This window comes from Phodopus roborovskii, unplaced genomic scaffold, assembly GCF_943737965.1.
Source record: "Phodopus roborovskii unplaced genomic scaffold, PHOROB, whole genome shotgun sequence".
Lineage (NCBI taxonomy): Eukaryota > Metazoa > Chordata > Mammalia > Rodentia > Cricetidae > Phodopus > Phodopus roborovskii.
Window position 1 is genome coordinate 25,460,945 of NW_026126480.1, and position 12,854 is coordinate 25,473,798.

Below are 12,854 nucleotides of genomic sequence, written 5' to 3' on the forward strand. Positions count from 1 at the left end.
AAACTAAGCCAGCCAGAGTTGCATAGTGATACCCTGTCTTTAAAAAAAAAAGGGTGGGGGGAGGCTGGAGAGATGGCTCAGAGGTTAAGAGCACTGGCAGTTCTGTGAATTTGAGACCAGCCTGGTCTATAAGAGCTAGCTCCCAGGACAGCCTCCAAAGCCACAGAGAAACCTTGTCTTGAAAAAAAAAAAAAAAAAAAAAAAAAAAAAAAAAAAGAATAGAGCAGCAGAGCTGGAGAGATGGCTCAGCCGTTAAAGGGCTGAGCTCCCAACTGAAAATATAAGGATGGAGAAGCAGGAGGCAACAGGTGACCCCCAGGGTACACAACGTTTCTAAAAGAATATGCAAGAACAGGGATGGTGTTTTTTATTCCCAGCACTCAGGAGGCATAAGCAGTCAGATCTTTGCGAGTTTGAGTCCATCCTGAGTTTGAGTCTACACAGGGAGTTCCAAGCCAGCAAGGGATACATAGTGAGACCTTGTCTCAGAAAATGGGTGGGGGGCTAGAGAGATGGCTTATTGGTTAAGAGCACTGGCTGCTCTTCCAGAGGATCAGGGTTCAATTCCAAGCATCCACATGTCAGCTTACAACTATTTATAACTCCAGTTCCAGGGGATCTGACACCCTCACACAGACACACATGCAAGTGAAACACCAGTGCATGTAAAATAATTTTAAAAGAAAATGAAAGAAATATGGATGAATTTTCCCTCCTTATTTAGCTCAGTCCAGGTTGGCCTGGACTCGGTGCAACTGAGGGTGACCTTGAATAATGAATGATTCTGAATGAAGAGCATGATCTCTGATCCTCTTGCCTCTACCTGAATTGTAGCTGTTTACCATTGTGCCTGGCTTTATGTGATGCAGGGCATTGAACTGAGGGCTTTATGCATTCTAATCAAGCACTCTACCAAGTGAGCTACAGCTTGAGCCCTAAAACTTTAAAAAGGAAATTTTATTGTTCAATACTTAGACATGGGGCTGGAGAGATGGCTCAGCAGTTAAGAGCACCAGCTGCTCTTCCAGAGGACCTGAGTTTGATTTCCAGTATCTATGTCATGGTTCATAACCATTTTTAACTATAGTTCCAGGGGATCTGATGCCCTCTCCTGGCTTCTGTGGTATACCAGGCATGCATATGGTGCACAGGCACACATATAGACAAAATATGCATATACCTAAAAATAATCATAAAATAAAAAACATTATATGAAACTCTCAAAGAATTAATAAAACATATTGTAAAATATTATTTAGATATAGTATATACCAATTTCCCAATTAAAAAAATAGTAAAAATATGAATTGAAATAACTTTCTATTATCTTTCTCTTCTGTCCTTCATTCAAGCACCTACATCTATCCCCTATCCTCATTTCCATCCCTTAGCAGTACCAACATTCCTGAATTTCACTCAGTATTGCTGGTGTCAGGCACTATTCAACTAGCTGCATACAAAAAGCAGTCCCTGCCTACACTGGCCTGGTATTCTGTTTCCACCTCCACACATTTTCATGTATTAATTTTGGTTCTCTTCTTATGTAGGCCATCTTCTCCCAAGCCCACAAGACACTTTCTACCCCCCTCATGAGTACTGAACCCAGTTCTCCAGAATGCCCTGAGTCAGTCACCACAGAGACTGAAAGGAGGCTGGGGCCAGGATCCTGCTGCCCTCTGCTGGGCTCCCAGGTAGCCCAAAGCCTGTGGACTGCGGGTTATGTCTTTTCAAGGGTTTGGACTTGGCCTGTAATCCAGCATGAGTAGAGAGGCAGGAGAATCAAAACTTTAAAGTTGTCCTTGACTGTTAATCAATCATGAGTTAGAGACTACAAGAGACCTTACAAATAAAGGGAAGGAAGAAAGAAAAAATAAAAGGGAGTAGAGGCAAAGAGCAGCTTATTAACTTCTACAGCACAAGCTTCACATGAGGCTCAGACAAAATGGGATTTTACAGATGTAGTCTGTGAATCCTACATGTGAGGCCAGGTGGGGAGTGCTTCTGAGAGGAGTTAGTACTGGCTTTATTAAAAGCTTACATTCACACCCTGTTTGGGTCTGTGAACCTATCATTGGGTTTGTTTGTTCAGCCCTCAAACAGGTGCCAGCTCCTCTAAGGCAACCATGTACTTCTCTGGTGACTGGAATTCAGATCTGGAAGCAAGTTAGTGAGAGATTGGAAGGGGAGGGTCTGGGCTCTGACTGATGCCAATCTGTCTTCCTTGAAGATCACTGCTAAAAACACATGAGTGGGTGTATAAGCATTGTGGTGGCTCAGATGGGATGGACAGGATTCTGGCACTTGGGAGCCAAAGAATACTGAGTGTTACAGCTCAGATGGAAAGGTATTCTGGCAATCGGGAGCCAAAGAATACCACAGGTCACAGTAAGCATAGCAGCTTACATCCGTGCTCCAGGTTTCCCCAGCTCCAGAGAATGGCTTCTCCATGTAACAGCTCTGCTTCTGCAGGAGAGGGTTTCCCCCAGCCAAGTTGTTACAGTTTGGCTCCCCTTGCATGGGAGGCCCTTTGCCTGGAGTGCACTCTCCTCTCCCCAGTGTCCTTCAGGATCCAATGGTTTCCCTGAAAGGCTTCAAAAGCTCTGTAGTCTTTTCTTAACATGTGTCTTCACCTTTCTTCTGAAGTTCAGGAGGCAAACACAATGTATAAAGCGCCCCCCCCCCATTTAGGCTTGAGTCTGTTACCCAAAATAGCCTTCAACTAGCTAAATAGTCAAGAATGGCCTTGAGCGTCTGATTCTCCTGCCTCTACCTCTTGAATGCAGGGATTACAGTTGTGTGGCAACATGTCCAGCAGTCTGTGAACCTTCTAAGGCACGTGATCACTTGTGATCATCTTATTAGCACCTAGCAAAGAGCTTTGTTTATAGCAGGCATCCAATGAATGTGTTGAATTAATTAGCCATGCAGTCAGGTCCTAAAATGTTGCTCACTGAAGCACACTGGTCACAAAAGTTATAAGCTTATAAACAGTTAATGAGTGAATGTACTGCTTTCACAATTCTGGACCCCACAGAGATTTAAAGGAATTATTGGCAATAAGAAAAAAAAAAAAAAAAAAAAACCCTCAGGAGACAACTGTGACAAAGCACCTGCCACCTCACTTATAACTGAAATATTAGCCACAGCTCAAACTCCCCAGATGGCCCTGCCTAATGCTCAAGGACCACTATCCTGACTTGGGAGTTCAGCTAAATATTTCATTTGGTTTGTAGCCACAGCAACACATAATGGTGTAAGAAGGAATGTGACTTGAGGTAAGGCTGCAATGCCAGAAACAGCGCCAGCAAGGAACTGAAGGAGCTGAAAAGCAACCCCATTTCTAACTAAAGAAACCTCTAATTTGAACTCACTAGTAACAACATGAGACAGATGGACAATCTAAGAACAGTGGGGGCAGAGGTGCTCAGCAGTAGAACATGGTAACAATCCCATTCCCAGTACCCCCTCCCTTCCCCCCCAAGGGGGGACCTAGCTGGGTATGGTGGCACTCACCTGCATTCCCACTTCCCACTTGGAAGATGGAGACAAGAGGGTCAGAAGTTCTTTATTCTCCACTAGTCAGTTTAAGAGTACATGTGACCCTGTCTCAAAAACAGATAAACTCAGGGAGGTGGTGGAACAGCCTTTAGTTGTATCACTCGGGAAGCAGAGGCAGGTGGATCTCTGTGAGTTCAAGGCCAGCTTGGGTTACAGGATAGCCAAAGCTGTTACACAGAGAAACCCAGTCTTCAAAAACCAAAACAAAAAAGACATGCACACACACAAACCAAACAAACCAAAACCCCCAAACCAAGCAACCTCCCCCTCAAAAAAAAGAATGTAATTCTTGTTTTGTTTGAGGCAGGCTTTCACTGTCTGGAACTACACAGACCCAGGCTGGCCTCCCTCTTACAGTGGTTGCTGGGAACTGAACTCGGGACCTCTGGAAGGCCAGCTAGTGTTCTTAACCACTGAGTCATCTCTCCAGCCTCCAGATAATCTTCTTTATAAAGCAAAAAAAGAAACATAAGAATAAATGATGATAGGAACTCTGAACTTTTCAGTGACTTGAGTTTGTCTCAGTTACTTTCCTGGGCCTCGGGTTTTTCACCTTCATCATTTTTGTTTGTTTGTTTTATTTTGGCTTTTTGAGACAGGGTTTTATCGTGTAGCTGTGGCTGGTCTAGAACTTGTTTGTTGATCAGGCTGATCTCAAACTTGCTGTACTCCTCCTCCCTCTGTATCCCGAGGGCTGGGATACAGGCATGTATCACTACACCTGACAATTTTATTGTCTTTAAAATGAGGGTGGGCTGGAGATGACTCAGAGCCCACCAAAGGACTGGGATTCAGTTCACATCACTCAGATGGTGGATCACAACTATCTGTAAGTTCAGTCCAAGAGGATCCAACAACCTCTTATGGCCTCTGTGGAAGGAGGTCTGAGGAAGAGCGGGGGAAAGCTCTCTTGCTGGCGGGACTCGGACAGGAGAGCATCCGGTGGAACTTGCTGGTGTTCATCTGTCTAGGTTGTAAGTTATTTCTCCCTGAATAAACATCTATTTGGCCTATTTGTTTATCCTGATCCTTATTTAACCGCAATATCTGGTGTCAGAACAGGAACTGCACACACGTGGTGCACAGACATCTACAGAAACAAAATATCATACACATAAAATAAAAATACATAATTTTTCAAGTGGGGGGTGGGCTGACAAGATGGCTTAACAGGTAAAGGCACATGCCACCAAGCCTAAAAACCTGAGTTCAATTCCTGTGACCCACATGGTAGGAGAAAACTAACTCCTGCAAGTTGTCTTCTAGTCTCTCCAGTCACATGTACACACACACATACATACAATAAATATGTAACTAAGTACATAAATATAATTAAAATGGGTGCAAATTTTCTTCATTAATGAATTTAGATCTAGCCTCCATCCAAAAATAGTCTGGAGTCAGCATTAGGGGAAGTTAAAATTAAAGAAACAATAAATGTGAGAGACTTTTCAAATTACAAGCAGCTAAAGGTATTGGGTCAACAGCAGCAATATATGCCACTTACAGTTGAAATGAGATAATCATAGTTGGATGCCTGTAACAGGACCTTAATGCAGGTAATTACAGGGTTACTACATTTGAGAATAACATCTACCTATTTTTTTTTTTTTTTTTTTTTAAGTTTTCTCAAGACAGGGTTTCTCTGTGTAACAGCCCTAGCTATCCTGAAACTTGCTTTGTAGCCCAGGCTGGCCTCAAACTCATAGATACACCTGTCTCTGATTTCTGAGTCCTGGGATTAAAGGTGTGCACCGCCATGCCTGGCACAGCCTAATATAATTTTTTTTTTTTAAAGAAATCACTAAAAGGAACACAGAGGAAATAATGAAGAGGCAAGGACAGCTTCAGAGGTGTGTTGCTAGGATGGCCACATACTACACTGATGATACAGGCCTCTAAAAAAGCATTCAGGAATAAAAGATAAGCTCCAAGTGGTAGTATGCTGGAGCTGGCTTCTATGGGCTCACAAGAGCCCTCTGTTAAATGTTTAGGAATCCTACAAGCCAGCTAAACAAAGACTTCATTAAAAATTAGACTTGTAAGTAATGTTCAAGAAAACTGTCATCAGCACTCAACGCACCACTTCCCATGTCACACCATTTACTATTATCTGTGCTTGCTTATCCGTGGGGAAATACAATGTACTATACTAGTTGCTGCCTCCAAGCTCCATGCTACACCATCCTGTTAGCAGTGTGAAGTCAGGCATCGTGAGGCAATCATTATTGATCAGAGTCAATATTGTTGTCTCAAAGAGACAGCAGACTATGCGTGAGGCTAGCGAAAGTAAAATTGAGAAAATTACTAAGATTTGAAGACAATGTTGAAATTTACTAAAGGAAAGAGATGGGCAGCCAGTAAAAAGATGAGCAAATTAGAAGATCAAGGAGACTAATGTGCAAATAAGGAGCTCTAAAGAGTCTGAAAAATGGGGGTGAGGTGAAGTTGTGAAATCAGTAATTCAAGAAAGTTTACCGCAGCAGGACAGTTGTGGGCTGAAATGGTACGGAACACTGCAGAACACAGGAGAAGCAAAAGCTAGGTAGTGCTGCAGAGCATGCACTGCTGAGCACTGAGAGGGCCTCAGTGCACGGGAGGCGGGCAGAGTCAGTTTAGGAAACTACAATTGGAGTGGCACCTGACGTCACAGTAACACCAAGCTCTGTTGCTCTTACAAGTCAGGGACAATTAGCAGTAAGACACTTTTATAGAAACTAGAAATTTTCCAGTTCTCTATTATAATCAGCAGTGAGAGCTAGAAAAGGACATTTTCCAAGACTTATTTCCACCTACACTAAGTTCCAGCCCAGCCGGTGCTACAAAGAGACCCTGTTTCAAAGCAAACAGATCCCCCATTTTTCCTACTACTCTTCAATTTGAGTATGCCACCATTAGTTTCTGGCCAGGAAAATGTGACATGCTCTTGTCTTGTGCACCAAGACTAAGGACTTTAGATCACACTAAAAGAGTTAGGCCATTAACTGGGAGGTAGTAGGTTATGGGTTTATGACTTTTGTTGACATTATATTTTAGGGGAGGATCAGAAGACAACTCCAGGAGTCAGTTCTCACCTTCCAGCATATGGTACTCAGACTTGGTGGCAAGTGTCTTAGTGTCTTTTCCCATCAAGAAGTCTCACCAGCTCCACCCTGAAAAATTCAAGGGTAGTACTTTTTAAGATTAAAAAAAAAAAATGTGTGTATGAGCAGTACTTAAGAAAATGTGTGTGTGTGCACGAGCATTCACACGCGGTACTTTTTAAGATTTGAACTGCAGATAGGTGGTTATGAGCTGCCTGATCAGACTGCTGGAAAGCAAACTCCTGAAAGTAAGTGATCAATTGCTAAGCCATCATCCAGCTGCTTGTCTGTGACTTGTTACTTTTTTTGAGAAAGGGTCTTATTATGTAGCCTTGGCTGACCTGGAATTCACTACATGGATCAGGCTGGTCTCAAATTCAGAGATTCACCTGCCTCTGTCTCCTGGTTTATGACTGAAAATGTTACATGGTGAGACCAACAATCCTATGTAGAAATGGAAAACAAAGGAGAATGACCCAACAGCTCAAAGACCAGCTAGCATGAGTGCTCAATATAGGGGCAAGAAATAAAGAGATCCTGACCCACCTGGTCTACAGATGGAGTTCTAGGAATACACAGCAAAACCATGACTCTAAAACAGAGCATGCATTGTGGGGAAACAAAAGATAACAAACACTAAATACCAGTGAACTGTTCACTTAAATAGTTCAATAAAGTATGACAACCTAGAAATAAAAACCTTGGAAATGGTTATCTTCTTCATGAACCTGGAGCTTATATATAAACAGACTACTTTCTATTGGAGGTAGGGGGTGGCAGAGCATTCTTTTAATCCCAGCACTCAGGAGACACAGGCAAGTGGACTGGTCTACAGAGTAAGTTCTAGGACAGCCAGAGCTGTAGAGAAAAAAGAATACAAGAAACCAAAACAAACCGTTTTATTTCTTGTCTAATGCAAATAGCAGATATGAGTTGCTTCAATTTTTTTTTTCAAAAGGAATGCAACTTTTGAGAACATGCAAATTCCAGATCCTCACAGGAACAGACTTGGACAAATAACAGTTTTCAACTGTCAAAGTAGTAGATATTACAAATACAAAATGCTTTTGAAGAATAAATCTATTTGATTCCAGCACTCAGAAAGCAGAGAGAGGTGAAGCTGTAAATTTAAGACCAGCCTGGTCTTCATGAAGTTCCAGGCCAGCTTATGGGAGGTGCAAAAACACTTTTGAGACAAGGTCACATTGTGTAGTGCTGACTGGCCTTGAAGTCATTTGTCAGCCTACCTCCCAAATCCTGAGATTAAAATGTACATTTGTTTTCTGAGGCAGGGTTTCTTTGTGTGGCTTTGGAGCCTGTCCTGGAACTTTGCAGACCAGGCTGGCCTCAAACTCACGAGAGTCAGCCTGTGTCTCCTGAGTGCTGGGATTAAAAGAGTGCACTACCAACCCTTGGTTAAAATGTACTTTTAAAAACTGCTTTGTTCTGCTTAAAAAAGAATAAAATGCTGTTATTTGGGATATAGACCTAGGGGGTATTTTAAGTGAAGTAACCTAAGAAAAGTAATTTATGTGGTCTGAACATTCCAGGAATAATTAATCAATTCCAAAACCTAATGTTGGTAGACTCAGGAGTGTCTTTAATCCCAGTACTCAGAAGGGAGAGGCAGGCAGATTTGGAAGTTCCTGGCCAGGCAGGGTTTTCAGGACGGAAAAAAAAAAAAAAAAATAACACATGCTATTTCAAGTATGTGACTAAATCTTACTGTCCTGCTCTGAACACAGGATCCTCTTGTTCAGAGCATCTATGCGGCACATCTTTTATTCACTTGGTAGCTTATCCACTATCATGCTTATCTCCACATTAAAGCAACTCTTACATGCTAGAGTTATTTATCACAATACCTAGACTGACCCCTCCCTTCATCCCATTTTGTTACAAGGATGACAAGTGCTGACAGATTTTTAAACAGCACATGCTGTTAATTCAAAGAATAACTTGTAGTTTTTTCCTTCTATCAATAGGTTCCCAGGAATTGAACTCAGGTTGTCAGGCTTGGTGTCAGGTGCCCTAACCTGCTAAACTATACCATAGGCCCTGAGGCTAAATATTTTATTACAACAAGGTTATTGTTTTAGCAACATGCTCGACCTACAATAATTTGAGAATTTTACCTCCTAAATAGTCTCAAAGTGCCAGGGCTATTTCTGAAAGTGAATTTTTACTCCATCCTGTTGTCTAAACTCAAAGGGCTGAATGACAAAAATAAAAAATTGAATTTTGTTGGCCTGCCAGTAAGATTACAAACATATACTATACATATTACAATATACAAATACAGGTTAGTTGTCTGAGGCAAGGTACTTGGTGTAACCCTGGCTATCCTGGAACTCACTCTGTACACCAGGCTGCCTGGGAACTGAGATCCACCTGCATCTGTCCAGTTACATATATTTATATACTAAAAGACAGGTAGGTAGTTAAGAGCACTGGCTGCTTCAGTTCCCAGAACCAATAAAGCAGCTCATAACCTTCTCTAACTCCAATCCCACGGGACCCAACCACTTCTGGTCTCTGGAAGCACTGCACGACTGTGATGCCACCATACATGCACATCAAACCACCCGTACATACTAACAATCCACCAGTCTTTAAAACCAGCTGGAGTAGTAGTTTAACTTTGCCAAAGCACTTCCCTATCAAAAAAAGATCAACACATTTGCATCACCGACAGAGAAAAGAAACACAAAACAAGAATTTATTCAAAGTGATTTTATTGCTTGTGTACACAAGAGAATTTATGCCACTAGAGCAGAGGCTGTGGATGACTCACTGGAAAAAAGAAAATGAAAACTGAGATTAGTACTGGTTTTTGGGATTTACTTACAACTACCTTTGCTACTTGAGTTATTCCCAAACAGCTAAAATACCTAACTGCATACAATGCACCAAACTGAGTGAGCACCCAAAAGTTCAGATTTAAACAGGAGGATGAATGGCAATGTTCCATCAGACATCTAAGGAAGAACTGGTCAACATGAAGAAATACCTATCTGTTAGAAACACTGCCATTTGATTATATCACTCATGCATGCTTTCCCACTACTATGACAGTAAGCTGAAATGGCACTTAACGATAGGACCCAGAAAGTATCTACCATGAAGTCCTTTATTATGTCCACTACCATGTTATTTATCACCTGGCTGACTGCCACAAAGAAAAGCGCATATACTTACTATTTCCAATTGGGTGGGAGGACACGCTTAGTCTTATAGTAGCGAGCCAGCCGGTGAATTCTGCTCTCTATCAGAATCAGGCGGAATTTAGCATCCTTATCCTAAAGAGAATTAAGAAAGCCACCAAAAAAGTAACTCAATACCTTTCATGGTTAGATCCTTAAGGCTTATACAGGGTATACAGTCCTGGTGATCTTATAACTTGCTAGACTAGTCTGGTCTCAACTTAGATCCACTGGCCTTGCAGAGACAACAGGCATGCATTACCAAACCCATACAGGCAATACGAGGTTCTAGAATAAGGCCTTTAGGAATGGCCACAAAATTACAAAAGAGAACCCAATATTGGAAGCAACTGGATATCATGTCTAGGGGAGCTAAAGACCAAACTACCCATTTTTAAGGAAATCACAATGTTGACTATTTAGTACCTAAAGAATTAAGTCCTCAAGACCAGTACAAGCATTGCTACATAACACCAAGTTTGTTTCCTCACCTTCCTGTTCCTCTCAAGATGCTTTCGGACAGCAACAGCTTTCTTAATCAAATGGTAGAGATCCTCAGGGAGGTCAGGGGCAAGGCCTTTGGACTTCAGGATCCTCAAGATTTTATTACCAGTCACAAATCGGACCTGTGCCACCCCATGTGAGTCCCTCAGGATCACACCTGAAAAAACCATGTAACTTACAACACAAACTTGAGCATGTGATAAAGTCCCAATATTTAGCAAGACTCTTCAAACTTCCTGCAAATAGTCAACCTAAGTGCTTGCAAGCTCACTCAGACATCCAAGGAAAGTCTACCCAACACAGAGGAGGCCCTTCTGGTGGAAACTGTGAATGTTGGATCATCATCATCACAGTGAGTCTGTTAGAACACAGCTGACCAAAGGAATCAATGAGATTTCTACCTTTGAATTTGGTCTTAACTAAAACCAGCTTAACTGTGTATGTTATTCCTTTTAAACCTTAAATTACTACTGATTGGCCGAGTCCACTTCAATTCTTTTTTCATATCTGTAGTTAATTCTAAGTATTAACGAGGATGTTTGCCTAGGCCCCAAAACCATATTAAGAAATAAGTTATTTGCCATCTGTACAGTCACAGCACTTTTAGAGTCAATTCACAGCTAGGTAGATGGGACTCCCAGATGCTCCTCGTTTAGCTGTGGAAGCAGGGAAAACGCGTTTTCAACACAGGGTCTAGACACATTGTCTTTCCAGATCACATGAGAGCAGAAGTTGAGACTGCCAACACTCACCTATTTGAGAAGGGGTCAGGCCTTTCTTGGCCAGTTTGTAAATCTGTTCCTTCACGTCGTCAGACGTCAGCTTCAGCCACTGGACATGGAACAGAAATCGGGCCTCGGCATAAGGAAGCACGACAGCAACCTTCCACCTCGGGCCCCATCCTCACGCACGCTGGTCCCTACTCCGCCCCACGCTGCCCTCCGACCCTCAGCCGCTACTCACCGTGGGGACGCTGCGGCGGTAAGGCAGCGCCGACTGGGACAGGCCCTTCCTGAGAACACAAGCTTAGTGAGTGAAGTGGCTGCCCGCGGCTCAAGCAGCCCTGCCATCTCCCCACCTGCAGCCCACACCGTCCTCTCCTTGCCCCGCGCCCCAGCTCCAGCCCTACAACTCGGGTTGGTGCCGCGGACTCACCCGGGAGCGTGCATGCGACCCATGATGGCGGAGGTCTGGCAGCAAAGAGAAAACGAGGGAGGAAACAACGCAGGAAGCCAAGTCACACGCAGGAAGTGACGTCACGCGCCATGCTTCCGCGGGGCGGGGCCATAAGGCACGGCCGCTGGCGCCCGCGTGACTACGCGTCCCAGAAGGCATTGCGGCTTGACGTCACACCTCATTCATTCGTTGAGTCCGCCTGCCTCCCGCCGTCCCTCTGGCCTGGTTTGTAGACAGGTCCGGAAGTCAGCCACTAACCACTAGCAGTAGAAAGGTGTTTGTGGGACCTCGGACGGGTTGGAGCCCTGGGCTGGAGGACTCGGATAAGCTATGGGGTCAGAGATTCGTCAGGGCTCCGTCACCAGCCCGGACTCGAGCGGTGCGGGTTGAGCGCTGGGTCGAAGAGACCATAGTGCCTCAGCGCAGCCGGCGCCTCCCCTCCTCTCCAGTGTGTTAACCCCAGGCTTTCGAGCCCGGCCTTCGCTGCCAGTGCCTTTGTGGTATGCAGAAACGCAGAGTCCCCAACCCGACTGCGACGATTTAGAGACTAAGAAAGAAGCTTCGAGAAGATGAGGGGGAAGGGTAGTACCTAGGGCGTTGAACTTTTAAGGATGACCTAGTGTCGGTTCACCATGATACGTTCCAAGAATGGGTATATTGAAAACTTGTTAAAAATGCAACAGAAGAGCCTGGCGGTGGTGGCGCACGTCTTTAGTCCCAGCACTAGGGAGGCAAAGACAGGAGGATCTCTTAAGTTCGAGGCCCCCCCTTTAAGTTCCAGGACAGGCTCCAAAGCTATCAGAGAAACCCTGTCTCAAAAAAGAAACAAAAAATCCAACAGAAAACATCAAACGCAAGAACCCGGGAAGGAGGAAACATCTAAAAGACCCTGTTGACAAATGACAGGTGAAAGGTTTAAAACAACACAGTATTGAAACTTTGCCCTTTTTTTTTTTTTTTTTTTTTTTTTTAAGTCAGTGTCTTTGTATGTACTTATTGTCTAGAAACTCGCTTTGTAAACGAGGCTGGCCTCAAACCCGCAGATGTCCTGCCTTCTGCCTCAAGTGGAGACAGTGCTGAGCCACCATGCCTTGTCAAGGCACACTTTTAATCCATCACTAGTTGAATAATGTTTTCCAAAACATTGTGAACTTGAACCAGATTTGTAGTTTTCCTAGCAAAGATATATTTGATTTTTGTTTTGAAGACAGGGTTTCTCTGTGCAGCCTTAGCTGGCCTAGAACTCGATTTGTAACCAGGCTGGCCTCAAATTTAGAGATCCACCTGTCTCTGCCTCGAGAGTGCGGGGATTAAAGGCATCCGGCTGCAA

At 43.6% G+C, this 12,854-nt stretch overlaps 1 protein-coding gene across 1 annotated transcript; it reads right to left on the reverse strand.

The window, feature by feature from the left end:
- Positions 1 to 9,359: 9,359 nt before the first annotated feature.
- Positions 9,360 to 11,613, reverse strand: Rps13 (ribosomal protein S13). The gene is made up of 6 exons (XM_051192760.1): positions 11,504 to 11,613; positions 11,312 to 11,360; positions 11,101 to 11,179; positions 10,336 to 10,505; positions 9,840 to 9,940; positions 9,360 to 9,434 (listed from the first exon to the last, which is right to left on the reverse strand). The coding sequence occupies exons 1-6, from the start codon at positions 11,524 to 11,526 to the stop codon at positions 9,401 to 9,403; spliced, it is 456 nt and encodes a 151-aa protein (XP_051048717.1). The 5' UTR covers positions 11,527 to 11,613; the 3' UTR covers positions 9,360 to 9,400.
- Between the last annotated feature and the right edge of the window lie 1,241 nt (positions 11,614 to 12,854).